At 36.6% G+C, this 25,649-nt stretch overlaps 1 protein-coding gene across 4 annotated transcripts in view; it reads left to right on the top strand.

Annotated features, from left to right (window-relative positions):
- GDAP2 (ganglioside induced differentiation associated protein 2) overlaps positions 1-25,649 on the top strand; it is a 63,686-nt gene that overhangs the window by 8,002 nt on the left and 30,035 nt on the right. For 3 of the 4 annotated variants that reach the window (XM_032420615.1, XM_032420641.1, XM_032420622.1), the window contains exons 2-9: positions 569-811; positions 1,863-2,002; positions 12,198-12,351; positions 12,752-12,840; positions 13,068-13,124; positions 17,963-18,039; positions 19,667-19,826; positions 21,837-21,993. In XM_032420615.1, coding sequence (XP_032276506.1) covers positions 636-811; positions 1,863-2,002; positions 12,198-12,351; positions 12,752-12,840; positions 13,068-13,124; positions 17,963-18,039; positions 19,667-19,826; positions 21,837-21,993 — 1,010 coding nt within the window. In that variant the 5' untranslated portion in view covers positions 569-635. The remainder of the gene's footprint in view (positions 1-568; positions 812-1,862; positions 2,003-12,197; positions 12,352-12,751; positions 12,841-13,067; positions 13,125-17,962; positions 18,040-19,666; positions 19,827-21,836; positions 21,994-25,649) is intronic. The other variant, XM_032420631.1, reaches the window with a different exon arrangement.

Raw genomic sequence — 25,649 nt, forward strand, 5'->3', positions numbered from 1 at the left:
TATCTGTTGCAGCACCTAGCAAGCTCCCCTCCCCCAATAGCAGACATTCAGTGAATGTTGAATGAATTGTCCTGTGTTTTTGGGAAGTAGAACTGGTGGACCATGTGGTTATTTTAATGGCTGTGATTCTTTGAAAAGAATTTGTGCTGAGGGGCACCTGGGTGGCTCAGTCGTTAAGCATCTGCCTTCGGCTCAGGTCATGATCTCAGGGTCCTAGGATCGAGCCCCGCATCGGGCTCCCTGCTCAGCGGGGAGTCTGCTTCTCCCTCTCCCACTCCCCCTGCTGTGTTCCCTCTCTCTCTGTGTCTCTCTCTGTCAAATAAATAAATAAAAATCTTTAAAAATAAAAAAAAAAAAAGAATTTGTGCTGAAATAATTTCCCTTTCTTCCTGTTTTAGAGAAGCTACTGCAATTCTTTGTTATATATTGGTTTTTATGGAATATTTTAAGTGACTAATCACACAATGTCCTATTAGAGCATTTCACAGTAGAGATTTGTTTTTTTGATCTAAGAAGTAAAATAGTATCTGTACTTCTCTATTAAAACAGTTCTTTCTTTTCTTTTAAGCTAAAGTCTGCTGTGAATATTGAATTGCTGAGGAATTTGGGGAAAGACAAGCTGAAGTTCCCATTCCATGGATCCCTTGGGTGCACCTTCCCAGTTTGTGGATGTGGATACACTACCAAGCTGGGGCGACTCGTGGGAAGATGAATTAGATACTTCTGATACTGCAGCTGAAACGTTTCAGGAAAACACTATTAGATCACCTTTTCTTTACAATAAGAATATCAATGGGAAAGTGGTTCTTTGGTAATTCTTTGATTAAATCATATTGTGATGTAATAATACTCTGATAATTTCTTCTAAACTTTTTTTTCCCATAATTTCTTCAAAACTCTTCTTTGTAAGCCCTAGCATTGTTGACATATTATTTTGCTTATACTTACATTTTATTGAGGTATTGTTGACATAACAATAAACTGCACATTTTTAAAGTGTACAGTTTGGTGAATTTTGACATGTATGTATCCATGAACCTGCTCTCTCACTTTGATCACCACAGTCAAGATACTGCTATTAGTAGTAATACCTTTAAAAAAAAAAAAGCTTTATTGAGGTATAATTCGTATATCACACAATTCACCTGTTTAAATTGTATAAGTCCGTAGTTTTTTGTATATTTTGTGGCGAAGTTGTATGACCATCGCCACAGTCAATTTTAGAACATTTTCATCACCCCGAAGTCCTGTTCCCACTAGCAGTCATTCCTCATTTCACCCATCTCTCAGCTGCAGCCAACCACTAATCTACTTTCTCTGTGTATAGATTTGTATATTCTGGACATTTCATGTAAATGGAATCAATTTTGACTTAGTGTAACATTTTGAAGGTTCATCCATGTTGGAGTGTGAATCAGTACTTCATTCCTTTCTATGGCCAAGTAATATTCCATTGTATGGATATACCTATCACATTTATCACTTTATCAATTCATTAGTTGATAGACATTTGGGTTGTTGACACTTTCTGGCTATCATAAATAATGCTGCTGTGGTAAACTCTTGAAACCAGCCACTTTTAGCTATATAAGCATTCTATTACAGTGAAAGAGAAATGCAGAAGCAAAGGAGTAACATGAGGGTTCTGTAGGTTTCAGGGTTGTAGCATTTGCACCGAAGTTCTAAGATGCCAGATTAGTCTTCCTGAGTCCAGAACCACTTTTCTACTGTTGCTTAAGCTTGTGAGCTACCAAACCAACGTTGTAAGGGGAGTGAGGGTAGAATATTTTGAAAGAATTAGCAGTTAGCTTTCTTATCTCCCTCCTCTTCCCCACTTGTTCATTTGTTTATCATTTCCTCAGGAAAGGAGATGTGGCATTGCTGAACTGTACAGCCATTGTGAATACCAGCAATGAAAATCTTACAGATAAGAACCCTGTGTCAGAGAGTATCTTCATGCTCGCAGGACCTGATTTGAAGGAGGACCTCCAGAAACTTAAGGGTGAGTGAGGTTTCCTAGGTATATTATTGCTTAGGAAACATTTATTTTTGATATTTGAAGAAGCATATTTTGCTTTTAGTGAGAATACTAAGTAGATGTAGCTGTTTTGTTATTGTTTAAACTTCATAAACACAGCTTTTGAAAACCCCACATTGTGTTAGAAGCAGAACACTGAGACTTTACTCTCAGTAAACTCCTCTGTCATGTTCTCGAATTTGAAAATGACAACCACTATAGCCAGTTAAATCTTTGGTAGTGTTTTCTTGGCTGTATATTTTTCTTGCACTAATAAGCCTTGTGAAACAACTATCCTTTCTCTAAACTGAAAAATTTTATCATGATTTGATATTGATAGAGAATTTTTCATATACCTCGTGGAAGGCAGTTGTTGCACTTTGGAAATGTAATTAACTTATTGATAAAACCAAAATGCATTGTAAGAGCAAAATATATTCTCAATTAATTTTGTACTTGCTCCTTTTTTCTTAGCCAGAACATTCTTCTGAGAATATTTCATTGGAAATGGGGACAGGAAGAGTTCTATTAGTTCAGCATCTTATTTACTTTATCCGCATTCATTTTCTTAAATTACCAACCTGGCAAACCAGGTTACTGTTATTTGAGCCCAAATAGAATATTGTGAAATTCAGTCATCCCATTTTATAAAAAGTATTTATGAAATACAGCAATGTTTCTTAAAATGTAAACAACAAATCTCACCTGTATAAAATCTTGATTTCTTTGACCTCTACCATTTAACAATGAAAACTGGTTTCTAACCTAATAAGGATATTAGAATTTGAACAGGAATACATAATCTGACTCTATGAAAGAGGGGATAGAGAAGAATTACATTATCTGATCAAGAAGCTGAACTCTATGATGGCAGAAGGAGGGAAAAAAAAGCCCTCAACCTAAAAACATGATACCATGAAGAACATGTAGAAATTAGAAAATGTAGTACAGATAATACTGAGAAGTTCTTTGATAAAGGTAATAGAGAAGCTTGTCTGGAAAAATTCCTTATGGCCTGTCCGTGTGTATGTGTGTGTGTGTGTGTGTATTCTCATACCTTAGAGCTGGACTTGGGGATAAGAAAAAGGAAGTAATAAAATTTAATACAAGGATACAAATGAAACCTCAGAATTTAACAGCATGTGTTTGAGAGCCTCTGAGCAGGAGTGCACGTTATAACTCTGCCCTTCACTAATGGTGTAATGTAAAACCAATTAACTTCACCTCTGGGCCTGAGTTTCCTTCTCTCTAAAATGAGCAGTTTCCTACACATAAAAGGGCTCAGTGAGTATTTGAGGATGGAAACAATATCATGAAAACCAAATTAAATAATGAACATTAAGCGCTAGGCACATTCTAAGTGTTTAGTGTAATTGCTGGTGTTAGCTATAGGCCTCAGTTGTTTGATGAGTCAGTGCCAACCTGCGGGCATCTTCAGTAACAACTTCATAAGTGATTACAAAGTGTGACTTCCCAAATTTGTGTGTGATAGAAAGCTGAGAGGAGTTAATAAGGAGATTTTGGGTGTTAGACCAAAGAATTTTAAATATTCTGAACTGACTGGAAGTATGAGCCAAAAAAAAAAAAAATTTGACAAGGATGAATATAAAAGTCTTGCAATAAGTTTAAACCTTAATTATCCAAATTCAGGATGGGGAAGCCCAGTTTGACAACCCTTATTATATAAGAAAGTATTTACTGTTGGTAAAATGGCATTATCATTCACTCCATTTTTCATTTTTCATGCAAAAAGCTTAAGGGTTAACGCTTTCCTCCTCTTTATCTGCCACATAAAGTTTGTCATCAAGCCATAAATGTATCTTGAATCTGTTTATCACCACTGCCTCCAAACTTGCCTATCGTGCCATCATCCCCTCTGTGGACTATAGCCATGGCTTCCCTTTCAGCTGGTCATTCTTCTTTACCTAAATCTCTTTTCCATATACAGGAAGCATTGCTTTTTAAATTGTAAATCCCTTCTTATTGCTTCTCTGCTTTGAACCACATAGCCCTCCCATTACACTTAAAATGCAAACTCCTTAAGCTGGTTCCCCAAGGACTTACAAGGTCTCAGTCACTTGCCTCCAGGCTCCTTTCACAGCCCCTTTTCCCTTCCTTAACGTATTGAACCAAACTGATCTCCAGTTGCTATGTTTAGCTCCTTTTCAATTTCGCATGTACTTTGCTCTTTCAGTTTTTAACTCTTATTCTTAAGTCTTTGCTTATATCTCTTCCCCAAAGCACTGTTCTGTTTACTTCAGAATTGGCCACTCTCCCCATGATATATGCTCCCAGCCTGTAGTACTTCTTTTTAGGGCTCTTACCACAATTGTAATTTCATAAATTGTTTACCTGATGACAATGTTCCCATTAAACTTTGGCCTCCATGAAGACAGAGACTGTATGTCTTATTGGTCTCTATGTGTTCTGTAACAAGAATAGTGGAGGCATCCTTTAAGTAGCAGATGAATGACTAGAAATTTTCTGGGATTTTAACTAACCAGACTCAGCGGTGATAATGTCTCATTTCTACTGAGAACACTAACATCAGATTATATCACTAGAAATACAGCATCATAAAGGAAGGTAATTTGTTATCAGCTTAAAATAGACTATTATGTATATAAGATGTTTTATGTAAGCCTAATGGTATCCACAAAGAAAAAAACCTTTAATAGATATACAAAAGATAAAGAGAAAGAAATTAAAGCATACCAGTAAGAAAAACAAATCACAAAGGAAGACCGCAAGAGAGGAACAAAGGAACTTAAAAAAAAAAACAACCCAGGAAGCAATTAACAAAAGGGCCATAGTAATTCTTTACCTAGCAATAATTACTTTAAGCATAAAAGGACTAAATTCTCCAGTCAAAAGACACAGAGTGGTTGTTGGATTAAAAAAAACAGATCCAACAGTATAGTGTCTATAAGAGATTCACTTTAGCTTTTTAATGACACACATAGGCTGAAAGTGAAGGGATGGTAAAAGATATTCTGTGCAAATGGAAACCAAAGGAGAGCAGGAGTGGCTATATTTACGCCAGGTAAAATATACTTTCAGTCAAAATTGGTCACAAGAGGTAGAGAAGGTAACTATATGGTAATGAAGGGATCAGTTCATCAAAAGGATGTAACAGTTGTAAATATGTATGTACCTAACATTGAAGCATCTAAATAAATATTTAAAGTAATATTAATTGACCTAAATGGAGAAACAGACAGCAATACAGTAATACTTGGGGACCACAGAATACCACTTTTCAACACTGGATAGATCATCCAGACAAAATTAATAAGGAAACAGAGGGCCTGAATTATACTATAGACCAAATGGACCTAATAGACATATACAGAACATTCCATCCAACAACACCAAATACACATTTTTCTCAGGCGCACACAGAACATTCTCCAGGATAGATCATATATTGGGCCACAAATCAAGCCCTATCAAATTTAAGAAGATTGATATCATATCAGGTATTTTCTCTGACCACAATGGTGTGAAACTAGAAATCAGTAATAGAAGGAAAATTTAAAAAATTCACAAGTACATAGAAATTAATACATTCCTGAACAATCAGTGGGTCAAGAAGAAATCAAAAGGAAAATCAGAAAGTATCTCAAAAAAAATGAAAATACAATATACCAAAATTTATGGGATGCAACAAAAATAGTTCTAAGACAGAAATTCATAGCAATTAATGCCCACATATTAAGAGAAAAGAAAGGTCTCAAATAAACATCCTAACTTTAAACCTCAAGGAATTAGAAAATGAAGAATAATGTAAGCCCAGAATTAACAGAGGGTAGGAAATAATAAAATCTAGAGCAGAAATTTAATAAAATAGACACTAGAAAGAATTCGTAAAAAAATCAATGAAAAAGTTGACTTTAAAAAAGATAAAATTGATAGACCTTTAGCTAGACTAACCAAGAGAAAGCAGTCAAATAAAAGTATAAATGAATGAGATATTATTACAACTGACACCACAGAAATACAAAGGATCATGGGAGACTGCTGTGAACAATTATATGCCAACATATTGGATAACCTAGAAGAAATGGATAAATTCCTGGAAACATACAGCCTGCCAAGACTAAATCGTGAAGAAACAAAATCTAAACAGACCAAAAGGAGTGAGGAGATTGAATCAGTAATTAAAAGCCTCCCAACAAAGATAAGCCTAAGACTTGAGGGTTTCACTGGTGAATTCTATCATACATTTAAAAAGAATAACAATTCTCCTCAAATTTTTCCAAGAATTGAAGAGGAAAGAACACTTCTAAACTCATTTTACAAAACTAGCATTACCCTAATACCAAAGCCAGGTAAAAACACTGCAAGAAAACTACAGTCCTATATGCCTGATGAACATAGATGCAAAAATTTTCAACAGAATACTAGCAAACCAAATTCAACAGTACATTAAAAGGATCAAACACATTTTCTTTATTCATTTATCTATACATATGTGTGTGTATATATATATACACACATACACAAGTGTGTACACATTATATGGTATAAAATACACATACACACAATGGGATATTATTCAGCCATAAGAAAGAAGGAAGTCCTGTCATTTGTGACAACATGCATAGTACTTGATGGTATTATGTATGCTAAGTGAAATAAGACAGACAAATATTACATGACCTCACTTATATGTGGAACCTAAAAAAAGCTGAAGTCATAGAAACAGGAGAATAGTGGTTGCTGGAGAGTAAGGGAAATGAGATGTTGGTCAAAGGAAACAAATTTCCAGCTATAACATGATTAAATTCTGAGGATATAATGTACAACTTGGTGATTATAATTAACAATACTGTGTTATATACTTGAAAGTTGCTAAGAAAGTAGATCTTAAATGTTCTTGTTAAAAGAAAAAGGTAGTTATTTTAGGTGATAGATGTGTTAACTGACCTTATTGTGGTAATTACTTCTCAATGTATACTTAAATCATCACGTTATACACTTTAAACTTACACAGTGTTATGTGTTGATTATGCCTCAATAGAGCTGGTGGGGGTGGGGTGAAGAAGTATAGCATCAGAGTCAAGAATATCTGTCCTTTATCTGTCTTGGTAGGACCTGTAGTATACAGTCAGTATTCATCTTATTTTTATTACTACTTTTTAAGAGTGATGATAAACTGGGGGACACCTAAAGGAAAATGATTAGCATGGTGTACACTGTGGAAACCGTATCATTTGAAGGTATAGTTTAAAGGGCTAGGGTTGGCACAGAGAAGATTTGAGGGAAACATGATTGTATTCCCCAAACATTTGAAAAAGTTTCATACTGAAGAGAGTGAGACATAATTTTATTGTGTTCCTAGAATCCTTGGTGGGAAGATACATAAAACTTCATTTCAGTTCATTTAGAGAAAATTTTCTAAGAAATAGAGCTTCCTAAAAATGGAATGGGCAGGTTTGGCCTATTATACCCAAATTAAAAAAAAAGAAAAAATTGTGTGTGTGTTTGTATCTCAGTCTTATATCCAGTCTTTGAATTTAGGAATTTTATGAACCTAAAGCTGTGTGGGGCTGTTGTTTTGGTAAAGAATGTGTGATAAGAGAGAGATTGATAAATGATGTTCAGCCTTAGGGTCAGAATAACATCTGATAATTCGCCTGTCTACTTTTTTCTGGGCAAGAATACATGTAATTAAGTACTTAAATATTAAATACTTAAGTAGTGTAAGTATCTCCTTGTGCAAAATGAGAAAAATACTTTCTTCTCCCATCAGGATCACTGTATAGTTTTGCTGCTTAAATGTTCCATCACTTGGTATTAAATGCGCAGGTTTGCTAGGATGGGAAGACGTATACTACATTTTTTGATTGCTAAGTTTATGAATAGGACTCTTTGCTATAAACATTAAGACAACTTTTGTGTTTCTTACTGTGGATGTTGGGATTTAGAGAGAAATAAGTGAAGTTGAAGAGCCCTAACTAATCTTTAGTACTCAGATATATTCAGGTTATCATTGCAGCAGGTGCTCCTTGGCAGAGGATGTAGTCAGGGGTAAAAGATGCACTGGACAGAGTTATGGCTGGAGTGAACTTGAACTTATTCAGTAAATTTGTATTTGTTTTACAGGAATTAAAAATACTGCCAGGACTGTGTTTTAACTGTTCATAATCATGTCAGGATTTGGGTTTTGGGTTAGAAGAAATAGGCTTAGAAAGAACAAATGGAAGATTAGGAAGCAGTGCAACAGTACTTAGCCTAAGTCTAGTCTCCAGAGTTCTGAGTTTTGGTTAACAATTATTAAAGGAAAGGTGGGATTCCCAAAACCAGAGTATCCTGAACACTTAGCAATTCTTTTCTGTTTCTGTAGTCTGCCCTCAGATCTTCAGGATTGATTCTGCAAACTGACTGCCCAAATACATGTTTGCTTGCTTGCTTTATTTTTTTAATATATATATCATTTCTTTTGAATAATTGTTTTCTACTTACAGTAGCAATAAATGTAAATTGTAGAAATTATATGCACAGAAGCTACAAAATAAATGAAAACTTAACATTTCCACCACACAAAGATCACCAGTACTAGTCCTATAGTACATATTCTTCTGGATCTTTCTGTAGGTATATGTGGGCATATGCATACATTCTTAAATATATTGTTACCAGCATAAAATAATTATATGTATACAGTCCTTATCTACGATAAGATAATTGTACACATACTGTTCTGCATTCTGCTTTCTTCAGCAAATGAATCCCACCTTTTGGTTTCAGAAATTACTTCGTCTAATACCCAAATCATATTTTAAATTTCCAGTTGACCCTGAAATGCCCTCTGCAGCTAGTTTGTCCAAACTAATATCCAATCCAGGGTCATACTTCTAATTGTTGTATCTTAAAAAAAATTTTTTTTTCATCCAACTCAGTTCCCTTTTTATGACACTGACTTGTTGAGTACTAGGCCAAAATGTTTTCCAAGATGGCCCACCTTCTGGATTTATCTAATTACCCTGAGGTGCCATTTGGTTTGTTGCTTTATCCCTTGTATCTCCTATAACCTAGAAGTTATATCTAATGGAATCAGGTTTGTCTTAAGCATTCCATAGGTGATTATTGTATTGTATACTTAATGTATCATATTGGAAGATGTATAAAATCTGATTGACCCATTAGTGAACCATTACTAACACTAGGATGGTTCTCTGTTATAGAGTGATGACAACTTGATTCTTCTATTTATACAGTTGTTTTACCCTTTGTGACTGAAAAGTAATCAATATGGGGTTATTTAAGCTCTATGAATGTCCAGTTCTCTGTCACACGTTCACATAATGGTTTTAGCAACTATTTATATAGTCCTTGTCTGAGTCAGTAATTTCATTAAGATTGTGAAGTTGTATTTTTCTAAAACCTGTCATTATATCCATGGTTACATTCCTGTGGAGTCTTTCCTCAATAACTGACATGTGGTTACTCTGGATTACAGTTTCTGTAAGAGGGCAGGGTAAATGCTTATTTCTTTTAATTACCATTTTTCAAAATAAAGAATTGGTTTAATAGCTGCCTCAAGTGGTGCCAAATGAGGGTTTTCCAAAAGCCTTTCTCTTTTTTGAGTGTCACTTTGTGCTTATGGCTTTTCATGGATCAACGTATATGTGGTTTTAAAAGTTAAAGAATTTTATGTACAAAGGAAAGCTACAGTTCTCTGCCTTTCCCTTTCCTGCCTTGATTCTGTTCTCCAGGGGCATCTACTTTCAAACCTTTAAGTTCCTTATTTTATTTACCTTCTGTTTCCATATAATATGCTACAACTATTGTATTGATTTTTTTCCCCTGTTTACTTCTTACTGTGGAAATTAAAGATTAAACTCTTGTTCATCCACTCCCCTCATTTGCCTGTACATAAAACACTCACATTTTCTTCCTTCTTCACCACCTTCCCAGATTGGCCTGTCAAATTTTTATTAAATCCGCATTCAGCATTAACATTATGAATGTATAAATATTACTCGCCACTGATTACAAAACTGATTAGTGTTCTTTTTGTACAATTATTTTCCTCTAAGTTATTGATCTGATTACTTAATTTTCTAATTAATTAACTTATTGATTCAATCCCAGACTTTAACTGTAAACCTCTCAATAAAGTCAAAACTTCTGTTTATCTTTCAGCTCCATTTTTTTCTTGATAAGGTCCCTCCTGGAATCCCCCATCCTCTTTCCTCTCTAGACTGTTCTTTATGCCTGTTGTACAGTTAACATCCTAGGAAATCCTTTTTTCTATTTAATGGATTGGGTCCCCTCATTTTCTAGATCTCATGCCTTTCTCTTCTGTGATTACTCCTTAATTTTTGTGAGTAAATCTACCAGGAGATTTCTGAGGATGGATGGGGGCAAAATTGCTGAGATCTTCTACCTTCATACTTAATTAGAAGTTTGGTTGGAAATGAAACTCTAAATTGTTAATCATTTTCCAGATTTTTTAAGGCATTGCTTCCAATTTTTATTATTGCTCTTGAAAAATCGGATGCTATTCTTATTCCTGATTCTTTGTATGTTACTGGTTTTTTCTCTGGAAACGTTATGATCTCGTCTTATTTCGGGTGTTCTCAATTTCATAGTGAGGTGCCTTGGTGTGGTTTGGGTATCCCGTGGGCTCCTTGGTCTAGAAACTTATCTTTCAGTTCCAGAAAATTTCTTGTTTTATTTCTTTCCTAATTTCCTTCCCTCTGTATTCTCTGTTCTCTCTTTGAAGAAATTCTATTGGATGTTGTACCTCCTTGTTTAATCCTCCAATTTTCATGTATTATTTATTTTCCAGCTTTTTATTTTCTGGAAGATTTCCTTAACTTTAGCTTTAACCCACCAATTGAACTTTTTGTTACTGCTATCATGTTTTTCACTTGGCTATAAATTATATAAGCACTTTTTCCTGTTCTCTGAATATTTCTTTCTTACAACATTCTGGTTTTGTTTCAGAGATACTATATCTTCTCTTACCTCTCTGACAGTAGTGATTATGGTATTGGGAGTTGCATTCTCTCTTTTTTGAGCATTGCTTTGACACCCCTGTGGCCAGAGGCTTTGCTCGCTTCCTGGTGATCCTTGAGTGTCAGTGTGCCAATTGTATTTATGAGGGAGGAACTGAGAAAGTGAAGGGAAGCTTTGTGTGCGTGGGCAAGAGTTACTGCTTGGTGGATCTAGAAGCAGAGGATGAGCAGGAGCCCTGTTGTTTTGTTGTTTAGTTGTCACAATCTGTGAGTCCTTTGGTTTGGGCCTCTTAGTTTCCTGGAAAGGAATCTTTCAGGGGTGTAAGTGTGGGTGTCTGTGTTTCAGAAGCCAATTAGGAGCAGAGGGCTAGAGCTATCACTGTTGAGTGTAACACTTTAACTAAATCCCATCTTTTCAGCCACGCCTGAGGTTCTGGGGTTCAGAAACTCTAGTTCAGCATCTCTAGAGAGTAAACCTTCCCGCTGCTATGGTGATAAATCATCACCTCGCTGTGCTGGCTGGAGAAAAGGTTGTTGCAGATTTGACTGTTTCTATGCAAATTTAACTCAGCCTCCCCTCTTTAGTCCCACTTCACGTCATAGCTTTTAGAAGTACATAGGTTTCCACTTTTTGAGCCTTTCTCCTGTTCTGTAATAATAACAACAATAAGAATAATAGATAATGCATGTATGTACTTTGCATGTATTAACTCATTTAGACCTGTGAAGTAAGTACCAGTAGTATTCCCATTAAATAGGAAAATGAGGCATGGAGAGGCCAAGCACCTGCCCATGTAGCACAGCAGGAGGGTGGTAGACTCAAGATTTGAATCAAAGCAGTCTATCTTGAATCCAACACTGCCTTTCAGTACAGACCAGCTTGCTTCATATTGGTGACCCTATTTCTACGAGCAGTTAGGTTTCTCTGCTTGCTAAATGAGTTATTTCGAGGCCACTGACTTTCTGCCTTCCAAAATTCTGATGATGCCTATCTGCTTCGTGTCCTCTCCCATTCTCTTTGTCTCTGTTTTTTATACCTATTGTATTGCTTCACTGTCATTTTGGGAACAGAGATAAATGTTTGTGTTCAATCCATATTTTTAATTGAAATTTCTCAAAATTCTTACTACTTTTCTGTTTCATGCCTTGTTTGTTGACTTTTTTTTTTTTCTTGACACCTCCATGACTTATGTACGCTCCATTGTTCCCAGGTTGCCGGACAGGTGAAGCCAAATTGACAAAAGGATTTAATCTAGCTGCCCGGTTCATCATTCACACGGTGGGACCTAAATACAAGAGCCGCTACCGCACAGCTGCTGAGAGTTCCCTGTACAGCTGCTACAGAAACGTGCTTCAGCTGGCCAAGTACGGCTTACTCACTTCCTGGAAGCAGCATGCCGTATACTGTGAAAGGCCCCCGCTTCAGAATGAAACCTAGCTGTGGAAGTCAGTTTTGAGGGATTTAAATCACATAAGAGGACTCTGAAGATAAAATTAATTATCTTCACACACTTAGCAGGTTTGGGGATTTGGGTGACTAAAGAATTTAACCTGTTCCCATTTTACTCAGTCTTTACTTGGAATATATTTCCCCCAAATGGTACAATTATAATATTGATGTAATTATTAAAAAGTGCAAGTGGATTACCTGTTATAATAGATTTGTTGAGGGGGTAGGGAAAGAGAAGTTGAGCTGCATTTTTAAATTATTTACATATGTATGTATTATGAATGTTGGTGGTTTGTGTTTTCTGTTTGATTGCAGAGAGCAATCAATGTCTTCTGTGGGATTCTGTGTCATCAATTCTGCAAAACGAGGTTATCCTTTAGAGGATGCAACACACATAGCACTTCGTAAGTAACATTGGAGATGCTGTGCATACATTGAGCACTTTGTAAGTAGGATTGGGATGCTGTACATAAATTGAGTCTTACAGATTTTTTTGTAACTAGTTAAGTAGTTATAGCTGAAGAAGATCTCTTGATGAACAGATCATGGCATCCTGGAAAGAACTTTGTATTAAGTTGCTGAGCTCGATTTACTTTCTCAGGTTGATGTTTTCTCCACTTTTCTCCTACAGACTTGCCTATTAAATTGGGAAATGATACCAAGCCAAGAACTATGGCCAACGCATTGGGTATTTGAATCAATATTCAGAATAATTATAACAGGCTGTAACAATGAATCCAAAACAGATTTCATAATATAATATTTATATAGCACTTTGTAGTTGAAACAGCAGCTTTCACAGGTGCTACTTGAGTATAAATCCTTGCATTGAGGTTTAAAAAAGACTGGGCTCAATCATAATGAGACAATGTCATATATGTGATATAAAAATAGGATGTTTAGCTCGAGAGAACCCATGATCTCACTGTATTATATGCAGGTTCAGACCACATCTACACATTTGTATGTAGTTCTGGGTGTCCTGTCTAATATGAGACACTGACAAACTGGAGAGCAAACAGTTTGAAACATTAGTGGTATTTCTCCTAAAGAAGACCATGCATTGTTTTAGCATATATGGTTCTCATCTTCAATGTCTAAAGGAGTCTCATTGTGAGCTTATTCTATGCTACATTTTGAGAGCAGTGTTCTGAACTATTTTGGGAGCCATCGTAAATTACATTGAGCATCTGCTGAAGGAAAGCTGTGGACCCTTTCCCCAGAGGAATGTACATATAGAGGGAATTTGTGTGCAATTTCAGGAAGCTAATAGATTCTGGTAAGGATTGTAGATAAGACCTCCAATGGTAGAAGGCAGGTCAAAGACTATGTCACAAAGAAAGAGACTTGGTCCCACTTGAGATAGGACTCTGTAATGGAAAGGTATTTTAAGTGAACTTCTTGTCACTGGGAATATTAATGCGGAAGCTAAATGACCATCTGTTGCAGATACTCCTCATTGAAGAGGAAAACTACATCAAATGATCTTTAAGACCCCTTTCTATCTCTAGAATTTAAAGAGGAGGAGCTGGAAGTCTTATATCCACCAAAAAATTACAGAGATATTCCAATGTATAAAATTATTATTAGCCTATAAGTCTATAGCCTAGAATTTAGGGTCAGTTATGACATAAGTAATCTTATTTAATAATTAGCTACTTCTAAGACTTAAGATTTAGAAGTCAAGGATCTTATAGTAAATTTAATATTTTATAGTTATGATTTATATATATTAGACTGAGCTTCTTGAAGAGCAGAAATCTTTTCATCTTTGCATTTCCAGTGCTTTCATACATCAGGAATGCTTTACCTATGATACTTGCTTAAGAAATACGTGTTTTAAAAAGGCATAAAGAAGTTCCATTTTGTTTCCTCAACAGCCCTGTGTTTCACGTGTCCATTTTACAAATAAAGAAGCTCAGAAATTTATCATGTTCTCAAGGTTATGTAGATTTCCTGACTCCCAAGTCTAGTAACTTCTCTGTTATACTACATAATTCAATTATGCTTGAGGTTAGAACTACTTCAGTAGGAAACTCATATGTTATCGATACTCTGCATATATTCTGAATGGTGCCTTACCAAAGCAAAGTTCCTGCCTTTGTATAATTCTTTTTGGCAAAGCTCTTGGCAGGTCTTGACATTCTCTGATTCCTTAGTCCTTGCCCCATCATCCCATACCTTGAGCTAAGTCTTTTTTTATGTCTCTATTTCTTATTAAAGTAATCATATAGGTCAGAATTCAAAGAGGAAGCAACATTTTATAGAAAAGGGTCTGAAAAAGGAGTCCAGAAGACTGTTTTTTGATCCCAATTCTACCAGTCTCACCAGCTCTGTTTCCCAAGCTAAATCACTTGATAAATCACTCGATTTACCCTAGAGGTGTTAACTTTGAGCAGTAATTGTAGTAAGAGCAGGTGAAAATCAACAGTGGCCTAAGGGACTTAGATGAAGCAATTTCTAAGAATTGAATTAGCACAAATGAAATGGAAAACATAAAGATGGACAAGTCAACTTATATTATATAAGGCCTATTTGACTTATTGCACCTTAAATCTGATAGTAAAACTGTAGCATCTCATTAAAAAAAATACATATAAACAGTTGTGACCTTTGCTCACACACTTTCTGAGCATTTGGGAAATCAATGGCTTGTATACTTTTGCAGCATATATGGGCCAAGAACAAATCTAATAAATGTAACTCTGAGTCCTTAGTACCAAACTCTTTCCTACTTATTAAACTATTACCAAAGTTTATTTCATTTGAAACCTAAGGAATATCCTCTTGATAGATGATAATATCAAGACTGTTTGTCTTTTTTTTCTTGGTTCATGTACAGTTCAATTCTTCTCCAGTAGAAGCCTAAAGAAACCTCTGCATTGAAATAAATTTATCAGGTTATTTATTAATTCAGCAAAATTTTGAGTGATTGTGTAGGAGACCCTGTGCTATATAAAAGAGAATACAGTGGTGAGAAAAAGGATGACGCTGTTTGTTCTTATTGTGGTTCCATGTTGGGAATTTTAATGCCCCAGATGTCATTCTCCCAGTTAAAGGGTTTTCAGTAAAAGTTAGGTTCATGACATCCTGGTTGGTTGCAAAGAATAGTGCACAGATGAAACTCTGAAAGAAACCATTTGAATTGGCAGTTGGTACTAAAATATTATAGCCATGACATCACTCTTTCTTTTCTCCTTTTTGCAGAATTACTTTTCTTAATGAATTCTGCTGAGGGAATTCAGTTTGGTTACTCTCTGGTATTGTATTTTGTCTTCCATTGGAAATCCTACAGTTGTATGCTGGGAAACCACTATATGTGAACATTAATTAAAACTTGGTGTCAGGGTGCCTGGGTGGCTTAGTCGCTTAAGCGTCTAACTCTTGGTTTCAGCTCAGGGTCGTGGGATCGGGCCCCATGTCGGGCTCCGTGTTCAGTGCGGAGTCTGCTTGTCCTTTTTCCTCTGCTCCTCCCCCTGCTCACACACGGTCGCGCACACTCTATCTCTAAATAAAATCTTAAAAAAAAAGAAAAAAACCTTGGTGTCAAAATAAAAGAAAATCCCTTTTGGAAAATTCAATTTTAGAAAATCATTAAAGCAGAATAGAGAGAGAAATGAAAAATAAATTTGTCACCTAACAGAGGAAGAATTCTAAATAGTTTAGTCCTTCAACAAATGGGTCTTAGATTCTCGAGATACAGTAGTAAACAAGGTAGGCAATATGTAGATAACCAGACCCATAAAATGTTACTTCAGCTACTAATTATTTTTGAACAGTTGTTTGCCATATCTTAAGATGTGCTAGGTTCTGGTAATATTAATGTAAGATATACTTGGCCTTCAGAAAGCTCACAGTCTAGCTATAAAATGCAATGAGAAGTTCACAAATGGAGGGCCATTCCGGTTATAGAAGGAACACAAGGAAGGATGGAGTTCTGTACAAACCAGATGGCCTTGAACTGGATCTTGAAAAATGAGTAGGACTTCACTAATAGAAGGTCATGGTGAATGAATGGTATTCTAGTCAAAGGTAACCATGCAAGCAGAGGCAGGGTAGCATGAAAGTTAAGTGGAATATTCTGAGTACAGCAAAGAAGCCAATTTGCTGAAAGTAAGGCCTGTGGGAGGAATAGTGGGAAATAGGACTAAAGGGCAGGGTTGGAGGGGTGGCCAGTTGAGGTCCAAGTGTGGCGAACCTTGCTGGGGACTTAGATCCTAATCTACAAGCAGTGCAGAGCCTCAGAATTACTTAGTAAGGAGGGTGACAAGGGAAGGAAGATAACTCAAGCAACAGTGAATATATAGACCTGGAAAAGAGAGAAACAAGAAAACAAGAGCTTATTGCTGAAGGCTTCATGAGCATTAAGATCCTGAGAGCATCTGGAAGAGAGAAGGAATGGATGTTAGAAATAACAGTAGAAATAAAGGATATGAGAACCCATTGAAAATGCAGGATGAAGGAAGAGGTGAAAAAAGTGTTAAAAAAATTCAGGATTTGAGCTTGGATGAGTGATTTGATGTTGCTATGTGATAAAAAAGAATATGGGTAGAGGAACTGATTTTGGCTGGAAAAGATGGAGGTCAGTTTCGGACCTTCAGAGTTTGAGGCCTCTGGGTTATCTGGGCAGATATGCCCAGTAGGCAGTAGGGAATTCAGCTCTTTTATTCAGAAAACAGAATATAAAGATTTGAGAATATAAATATTTACATTGGTGCTAAGCCAGCAAATTGGTGAGCTAAAGAGAATATACATACATATATATATATTTCTTGATATTGATGATGTTGCTATCAAGAATTGATGATATCAAGAATTGATATCAAAAATTGATCTATTTCTTGATATATATATATATATCAAGAAAATAAATGTGGAGGGCAGAAACGTGGAGGACAGCATTTTAAAAGGTAGGGCATGGGCACATAAAACTAAAGCTAATGAAATCTCTAGTGAGGTAAGGACTAAGAAAAGGCCATTAGGTTTCATTGATAGGAAATTGATAGGGAAGAATCGGGATAACATAGAAATCAAAAAAAAATAATTCACCTTTGGTCAATGGGATTTTGACAGGGATGCAGTGCTGAGTAGGTCATTGAATACTGTTAACTAAATGGTCAGAGAGAGAGGCCCCAGGGAATAAAAATATACTGGGTAAGGAAGAATTGTCTGGAATCAGCATCTTCTATGGCCAGGCACTGTTCTAGAAGCTGGCAATAACGCAGTAAATAAAGCTCTTGCTGTTGAGGTACTTTCATTCTAGCAGATGGGGTAGGGAGGGCAGAGAAGATATAAAATAAGAAACTCCACAAAATGTCTATAATATTTGCTCTGGAGGAAAGCAAATCAGAGAAGGATTTTTAAATATGGTACTCTGGGCAGGCTTCACTGATGAGGTGTCATTGAGCAGAGACCTGACTGAAATGAGTAGTGATCCATTATAAAAATAAAACTTCGAAGAGTTTGAATTTTCTTCACACAGGTATTTCTTATTTATTGAATCATTTTTTCTATTCCTTTCCTTAGGCACTGTAAGGAGATTCCTAGAAATTCATGGGGAGACCATTGAAAAAGTAGTATTTGCTGTCTCTGAACTAGAAGAGGTATTTTGTAATTATGTTTCATTGCTTAAATCTTATTTTTACTTGTTTGCCTTTGTCTCATCATTCTCTATTTACTGAATTGTCAGCAGGCAAATCCTAGGTATCTGTGTATGTATTTGGCAGTGGGGCTTACCATCCTTTGTTGAAACGAACGCATATTAGATACTAAAAACAAGTCAAGAAGGAGCATTTTGATAATGTTTTTACTGCTAAACTGTTTTCACTTAGTGAAATCTTACAAGGTGGAGTTGTTCTGCTTTGCTCCCTGTATTAGCTCTTAAAACCTCTCAAGGCATCACCTTATAATCTGAGTACTGGGTGCTTGGGCAGTATAACTAGAAAATTGCTGTGCTGGAAAAGCTTTGGGTCTACCTTGCCTGGAAACATGACAGCCTAGCCTAGTGACTAGCATTGATTAAGTTGTGAGGTTTATGTTTTGCTTTGTTGTGTGTAATTAGGTTTAGTATGTTTCAGTTTAATTTAGAGCCATTTTAGAAAATGAGGTGTTTTTTTAACCCTTTTTATTTTTTTTATGGCTTTATTTATTTTTTTTAACCCTTTTTAAATTTTATTTAGTTTTAGTATGCTCCATCCAGTTCAGCTTGTATTATTTTGCAGTTTTGTGACCTTGGGCAAGTTACTTAACCTGTCTGTGCTTTGATAAAATAGGAGTATTAGTAGTACTTACAGCACAGGAGTTTAGTGATGAATGAGTTAACACATGTGAAATATCCATTCATGGTATTAATAGCTATATACATGATATATAAATACTTTTGAAATTGCTAAAATGAGGCACATTTGCTTGTTTGCTATCTCTTTTTGTTTTATCTGGTTAACCTATTCATTCAGTGATCTTTTATTGAGTGTCTGTAGCATCCAGGTTTATTACACTAGATTCTGGAAATACGCCAGTGAACAAGTGAGGGTCATTGTCCTCAAGGAATCCATTGTCTATTGGTGGGGACAGACAGTTCAGATAAGTTATGATAATTATGGTAAGTGCATTAATGGAGGTATGGAATAGATAGGAACTCCAGCCTGCACAGGGTTAGGAAATGCTTTCTATGGGAGGTGATAAACTTGAAGAATAAATAAAGAATAAATAAAGATATTCCTGGGGAGGGGCAAATGACAATAGGACAGGAGTGGCAGGACTTATGCATTCCAGGTTCGCTGACCTGAAGTTGCCAGGATGGGAGTCACGTTTAACTTGACCACCTGACAGTATCCTGACCTTTAACATAAGAACTGCTTGAGGGGGCGCCTGGGTGGCTCAGTTGGTTAAGCGACTGCCTTCGGCTCAGGTCAGGATCCTGGAGTCCCTGGATCGAGTCCCACATCGGGCTCCCTGCTCGGCAGGGAGTCTGCTTCTCCCTCTGACCCTCCCCCCTCTCATGTGCTCTCTCTCTCTCTCTCTCTCATTCTCTCTGTCTCAAATAAATAAATAAAATCTTTAAAAAAAAAAAAAAAAAAAAGAACTGCTTGAGGGTCCCAGATAGCATCTAGTTGAGCTTAGGTTTTTATTCTTGATGGAGGCTTTCTTCACTGTGTCTGGAACAGCACTAAGCTCGCGTGCTTCATTACTTCATTATTTTTCACAGAATGTCTTGCTTTTCTGACACAGGCTACTTACCAAAAGCTGCTACCTCTGTACTTCCCAAGGTCACTAAAGGAGGAATGTCGATCATTGCCATACCTACCTGCAGATATTGGAAATGCAGAAGGGGAGCCTGTGGTACCTGAACGACAGATTAGAATAAGTGAAAAACCTGGTGCCCCGGAGGGTGAGTTCTGCTTTTCTTAATTTCCCTCTTTTATCGGGGACTGATAAAACACCACCAATAAGGAGAAAGTTCAGTCTACCTTCGGGGAGCTCTCTATGGGTGTGACATTAAATTCAAGACCAACTTAGATGTTTTTAGAGTCTTATTCTTGTTAAAATTTAGTGTTTTAAGTTAAAATATATATATTTATACACACACACACAACATCAAGTCTGAGGCAGTAGAGATCCAGAGGTGGATATAACAACATTTGCATCCTCGTGAAGTTTATAGTTGTATGCAGGACCCTGTTGAGACAGTAATCAAGTACATAATCATCTAAAATTTTCAGCAGCTTTAACAATATCCTCCAAAAGCCAGACCTAACATTAAATACTAAGACAAGAATACCATTAACACTTGTTTTGTTTCTTTAGGTTATATTCTCATGTAATTTGAAGCAATGGTAGAGCACAGTAGGATGGGAGCCCTTCTGAATCTGTGCTGTATGACAGCTAATAATGATCTTCATGGGTACACGGTTAAGGTCATAACTCCTTGTGTGGAGTTATGGAGACATGCCTCACAAGCCTCAGTGCTAGAACTTGCTCTGAAAATTCGGCAGCTTAGGAATTACTATGAGATTCCTACCATGAACACTTTTAAATGAGCATCAAGTTAAAATCTGTAGAAGGCTGCTCATCTCCTTTTTATCACCAGTACACAGCCTTAAGTCAAATGGAGGGAATTATAAGTGGTGTACCATTAGGAAATGTCTGAACCAAGCTTTGCTGGAGGGCTACCCATGTACTTTAGGGTATGCCCAGAGTTATTTGGGAATCCTCATGATCATGACCACCACTGTAGAATATAGTTTTTCCTAAATGCATAAATGCATTTTGTATGACAAGGAGTAATAATTGCTAACCCAATTTGAGATCGTAATTCTGGGCAGTAGATTAGGCTAACTCATTAACCAAAGGGTTCCTTGTGTCTACCATTTTCAAAGAGTGCTTAATTACCTCATAGATGTAAGACCTAGTATTCATAAATATTTTCAGTTAGAATGTTCAGTCTGTTAAAATAGATGTAAAATCAGTTTTACTTGATTTGTTCATGGGTATTTTTCGTAAAAGCACACTCTTCTCAGCCGTTGGCCTGTCACAGTTTAAGGAGCGTGAAATAGATATAAGAAAGTCCCAGCTGGATGGCCCACCTGACTGGGTTTCAAGTAGTGGCATTGCCTTGGGAAGCTCCCCATGGTCCAAGGCATTTTTTGTTGTTTAAGAAAAAAAAGTTGGGTTTTTTTGTTTTTTTTAAACAAAGCTAGTAAAGCAGTGGGGAACACACTAAGAGATAGATGACCTGTTCCCAAAGTACTGACTTCTAGCCAAACATAAAATGATCATCTGGATAGATTAGAAATAATTTGTAGTGAAAACTGGAACTCTTATGGGTCAGATGATTATGTCAGCATGACCACTGCAGAAAACCAGGATGCTAAATTAGAATGAAAACATATCTTAGTGAATGTGGATCCTACTCTGCAGTCCTGGTCCAGCCTTCTGCCATTGAGAGTTATCGGACAAAAGGACTCCAGTTTTTGTGTCAATTTATCATGTGTTCCCTCCTTAAGTAGTTCTCGATAAATGACCCCAAACATTTGTTCTTTATATTTCTCTTTTGTTAGATGCAGTGCTATAGCCCTTCTTTAAACCTACATAAAGTGTAATTAATTCTATCTTTTTGCTTATCATTACATTCTGCTCTTTCCTTCCTCAATTACACCCAGGTCATTCTTGATTTGATTTCATGTATTCCTAAAACTTCTGTCACACAGGGACAGGTGGTTTCTTGCGTTATTTCAGTTCTTCAGATACCTGAATCTGATTTCAGTTTGATTCTCAAAAATATACCCTCAGCCCTAGTTTTTTTGATTATGTCACAGTCATCCCTATTGCAGCATTCACAATGTAGCATTTACTGTCAAGTTTTGTTGTAAGCTCTCTATTTATAGTATTTTTGTTACAGACAGCCAAGAAGAGGAGGCTGAAGGCTTGGGAGTTGACCTCTCTTTCATCGGCTCTCATGCTTTTGCTCGAATGGAAGGAGATATTGACAAGCAAAGAAGACTGATCCTTCAGGGACAGTTATCAGAGGCAGCCCTGCAGAAGCAGCATCAAAGAAAGTAAGGCAAACCCCTTTGGCCTGATAGACATAGAAGGACAGGAGAAATAAGCAAGGAGCCTACATCTGCTAAATGATCTACATAAAACGTATTCTTATTTATTCTTCATGACAATCCATGGAGGAGGAGATCATCCCCATTTTGTAGATGTACAAATTCAAAGTTAATTTTATCGGTGGTCACAGTTAATATGTGATGAAACCAGTGTTCAGATGCACATCTGATTTCAGAGCTCCTGATCTTCCTGCTGTAATTTTAGTGCCTCTCGGTGAAGTTAGGTTCTAAATGTAGAAACAGGGAAAGACAGAGTTATGAAGTTTTTACTTTACTGTATTTGTAATTAAAGCATAATCTATCGTTTTGTTAAATTTAAAAGCACTTTATTTCTCCCTGGTTTATCCCAAGGACCTTATAAAGCCATTCCATTTCTTTCAGGTGTTTTCTTTTTTAATTTAAATTCAATTAATTAACATAGTATATTATTAGTTTCAGAGGTAGAGGTCAGTGATTCATCAGTTTTATATAACATCCAGTGCTCTCTACATCCTGTGCTCTCCTTAATGTCCATCACCCTGTTACCCCATCTCCGCGCCCCCCCTTCAGCAGCCCTCAGTTTGTTTGCTATGGTTAAGAGTCTCTTATGGTTTGTCTCCCTCTCTGATTTTGTCTTGTTTTATTTTTCCCTCTCTTCCCCTATGCTTCTCTGTTTTGTTTCTTAATTTCCACATTTGAGTGGAATCATAATTGTCTTTCTCTGACTTACTTTGCTTAGCGTAATACCCTCTAGTTCCAACCATGTCGTTGCAAATGCAAGATTTTTTTTTTTTAAGATTTTATTTATTTATTTGACAAAGTGGAAGAGAGCACAAGCAGGGGGAGCAGGAAAGGGAGAAGCAGACTCCCCACTGAGCACAGAGCCCAGTGTGGGGCTTGATCCCAGGACCCTGGGATCATGACCTGAGCTGAAGGCAGATGCTTAACCAACTGAGCCACCCAGGTGCCCCAAGATGTTTTTTTTTTGGATGTTTGAGTAATATTCCATTGTATATATATACACAACATCTTTTTTATCCATTCTTCTGTCGGTGGACATCTGGGTTCTTTCCATGGTTTGGCTGTTGTGGACATTGCTGCTATAAACATTGGGATGCTCGTGTCCTTTTGGATCACTATATTTGTATCTTTGGGGTAAATACCGAGTAGTGCAATTGCTGGATCATAGGGCAGCTCTATTTTCAACTTTTTGAGGAACCTGCATACTGTTTTCCAGAGTGGCTGTACCAGGTTGCATTCCCACCAACAGTGTAGGAGAGTTCCCCCTTCTCCTATGTTAGCCAACATCTGTCCTTTCCTGACCTGTTAATTTTGGCCATTCTGACTGGTGTAAGGTGGTATCTCATTGTGGTTTTGATTTGTATTTCCCTGATGCCAAGTGATGTTGAGCATTTTTCCATGTGTCTGTGGCTGTTTGGATATCTTCTTTGGAGAAATGTCTGTTCATGTCTTCCCATTTCTTGCTTGGATTATTTGTTCTTTGGGTGTTGAGTTTGATAAGTTCTTTATAGATCTTGGATACTAGCCCTTTATCTGATAAGGCATTTGCAAATATCTTCTCCCATTTTGTAGGTTGTCTTTTGGTTTTGTCGACTGTTTCCTCTGCTGTGCAAAAGCTTTTTCTTTTTCTTTTTTTTTTTTTTTGAAGATATTTATTTATTTGAGAAAGAGCAAGAGACAGAGATAGAGAGAGCACAAGCAGGGAGGAGAGGGAAAAGCAGGCTCCCTGCTGAGCAAGGAGCCCAACGTGGGGCTTGATCCCAGGACCCTGGGATCATGACCTTAGCCAAAAGCAGACGCTTAACCGACTGAGCCACCCAGGTGCCCAAGCAAAAGCTTTTTATCTTGATGAAGTCCCAATAATTCGTTTTTCCTTTTGTTTCCTTTGCCTTTGTAGATGTGTCTAGCAAGAAGTTGCTCCGGCCAGGGTCAAAGAGGTTGTTGCCTGTGTTCTCCTCTAGGATTTTGATGGATTCCTGTCTCACATTTAGGTCTTTCATCCATTTTGAGTCTATTTTTGTGTATGGTGTAAGACAATGGTCCAGTTTCATTCTTCTGCATGTGGCTCTCCAGTTTTCCCAGCAGCATTTGTTGAAGAGACTGTCTTTTTTCCATTGGACATTCTTTCCTGCTTTGTCAAAGATTAGTTGACCACAGAGTTGAGGTCCATTTCTGCGTTCTCTGTTCTGTTCCATTGATCTATGTGTCTGTTTTTGTGCCAGTACCATACTGTCTTGATTACAGCTTTGTAATAGAGCTTGAAGTCTGGCATTGTGATGCCACCAGCTTTGGTTTCCTTTTTCAACATTCCTCTGGCTATTCGGGGTCTTTGCTGGTTCCATACAAATTTTAGGATTATTTGTTCTAGCTCTGTGAAAAATGTTGATGGTATTTTGATAGGGATTGCATTGAATATATAGATTGCTTTGCGTAGCATAGACTCTTTTTTTTTGACTTTTACAAGAATGTATTTAGTAGCTTTTTAAATAATAGACATTGTACACAAACCAAATGTCTATTAATAGGAGAAGGAATAAATTAATTGTATTATATTTATATAATGCAATACAACTTCATGATAAGAACGTATGAACTAATATAGTCAACAACATAAATAAATCTCTAGAACTCTCTGTTGAGCAAACAAGTCAGACACAAGGGTATATACTATATGATTACATTTATGTGAAGTTCAAGAACAAGCAAAAGTAATCCATAGTGACAGAAATTAAAGAAGTGGTTGCTGATGGTGGGGAAAGATTGGAAGGGGGCACAAGGGAATTTTCTGGGTTGAAGGAAATGTTTTCTATCTTGAGTTGGCTGTTGGTTATGCAAGTGCAAACATTTGTCATAAGTCACTGAACTATACACTTAAGATCTAACCACTTCACATGTAAAAATTTTCCCTCACTTATTAAAAAGTTGAAGTTTTAAAAGATACATAAAATATATTCATAAACAAATTTCCCACCCCAAAATCTCTTGTGGTGGCTGTTAGTCTTAGAAAACAGCACTCTAGGATATGTGCCCACGTTCAACCTGTTCTAAAATATATTTTTAATAAAAAGGCTCTCTTTAGAACTCAGAATCTGATCTCATGTCTTCAAATGCAACAGTGTAGTTACACATTAAAGGTGAGAGGATTAAAAATAGAACCTCCTAAATTTCCCTAGAAATAGACCTGCCCATGAGGCAGCAGCAGCAAGAGCGGTGGCAGCTAGAGCTCAGGACTGATCTCGGTTCCCATCTTCCCTCAGCCTGTAGCATAGACATTTTAACAATATTTGTTCTTCCAATCCATGAGCATGGAACGTTTTTCCATTTCTTTGTGTCTTCCTCAATTTCTTTCATGAGTATTCTGTAGTTTTCAGAGTACAGATCCTTTGCCTCTTTGGTTAGGTTTATTCTTAGGTAGCTTATGGTGTTTTCTAAAGCAATTCCTAATAAGTCCTTTTTAAAGCATAAAGGAAAGTAGCTTATGTACTTCTGGGTAAGCTTTTCCCAGGATTAACAGTCCTTGGAAAGCTAGCTGCTTTTCAAAAAGTTCTAAAGGAAAAAAAATGATAAACTCTAAACAGTTCATATCAGCATTACTTTATAGG

This window comes from Phoca vitulina, unplaced genomic scaffold (assembly GCF_004348235.1).
Source record: "Phoca vitulina isolate PV1807 unplaced genomic scaffold, GSC_HSeal_1.0 scaffold2, whole genome shotgun sequence".
In the NCBI taxonomy this organism is placed as follows: Eukaryota; Metazoa; Chordata; class Mammalia; order Carnivora; family Phocidae; genus Phoca; species Phoca vitulina.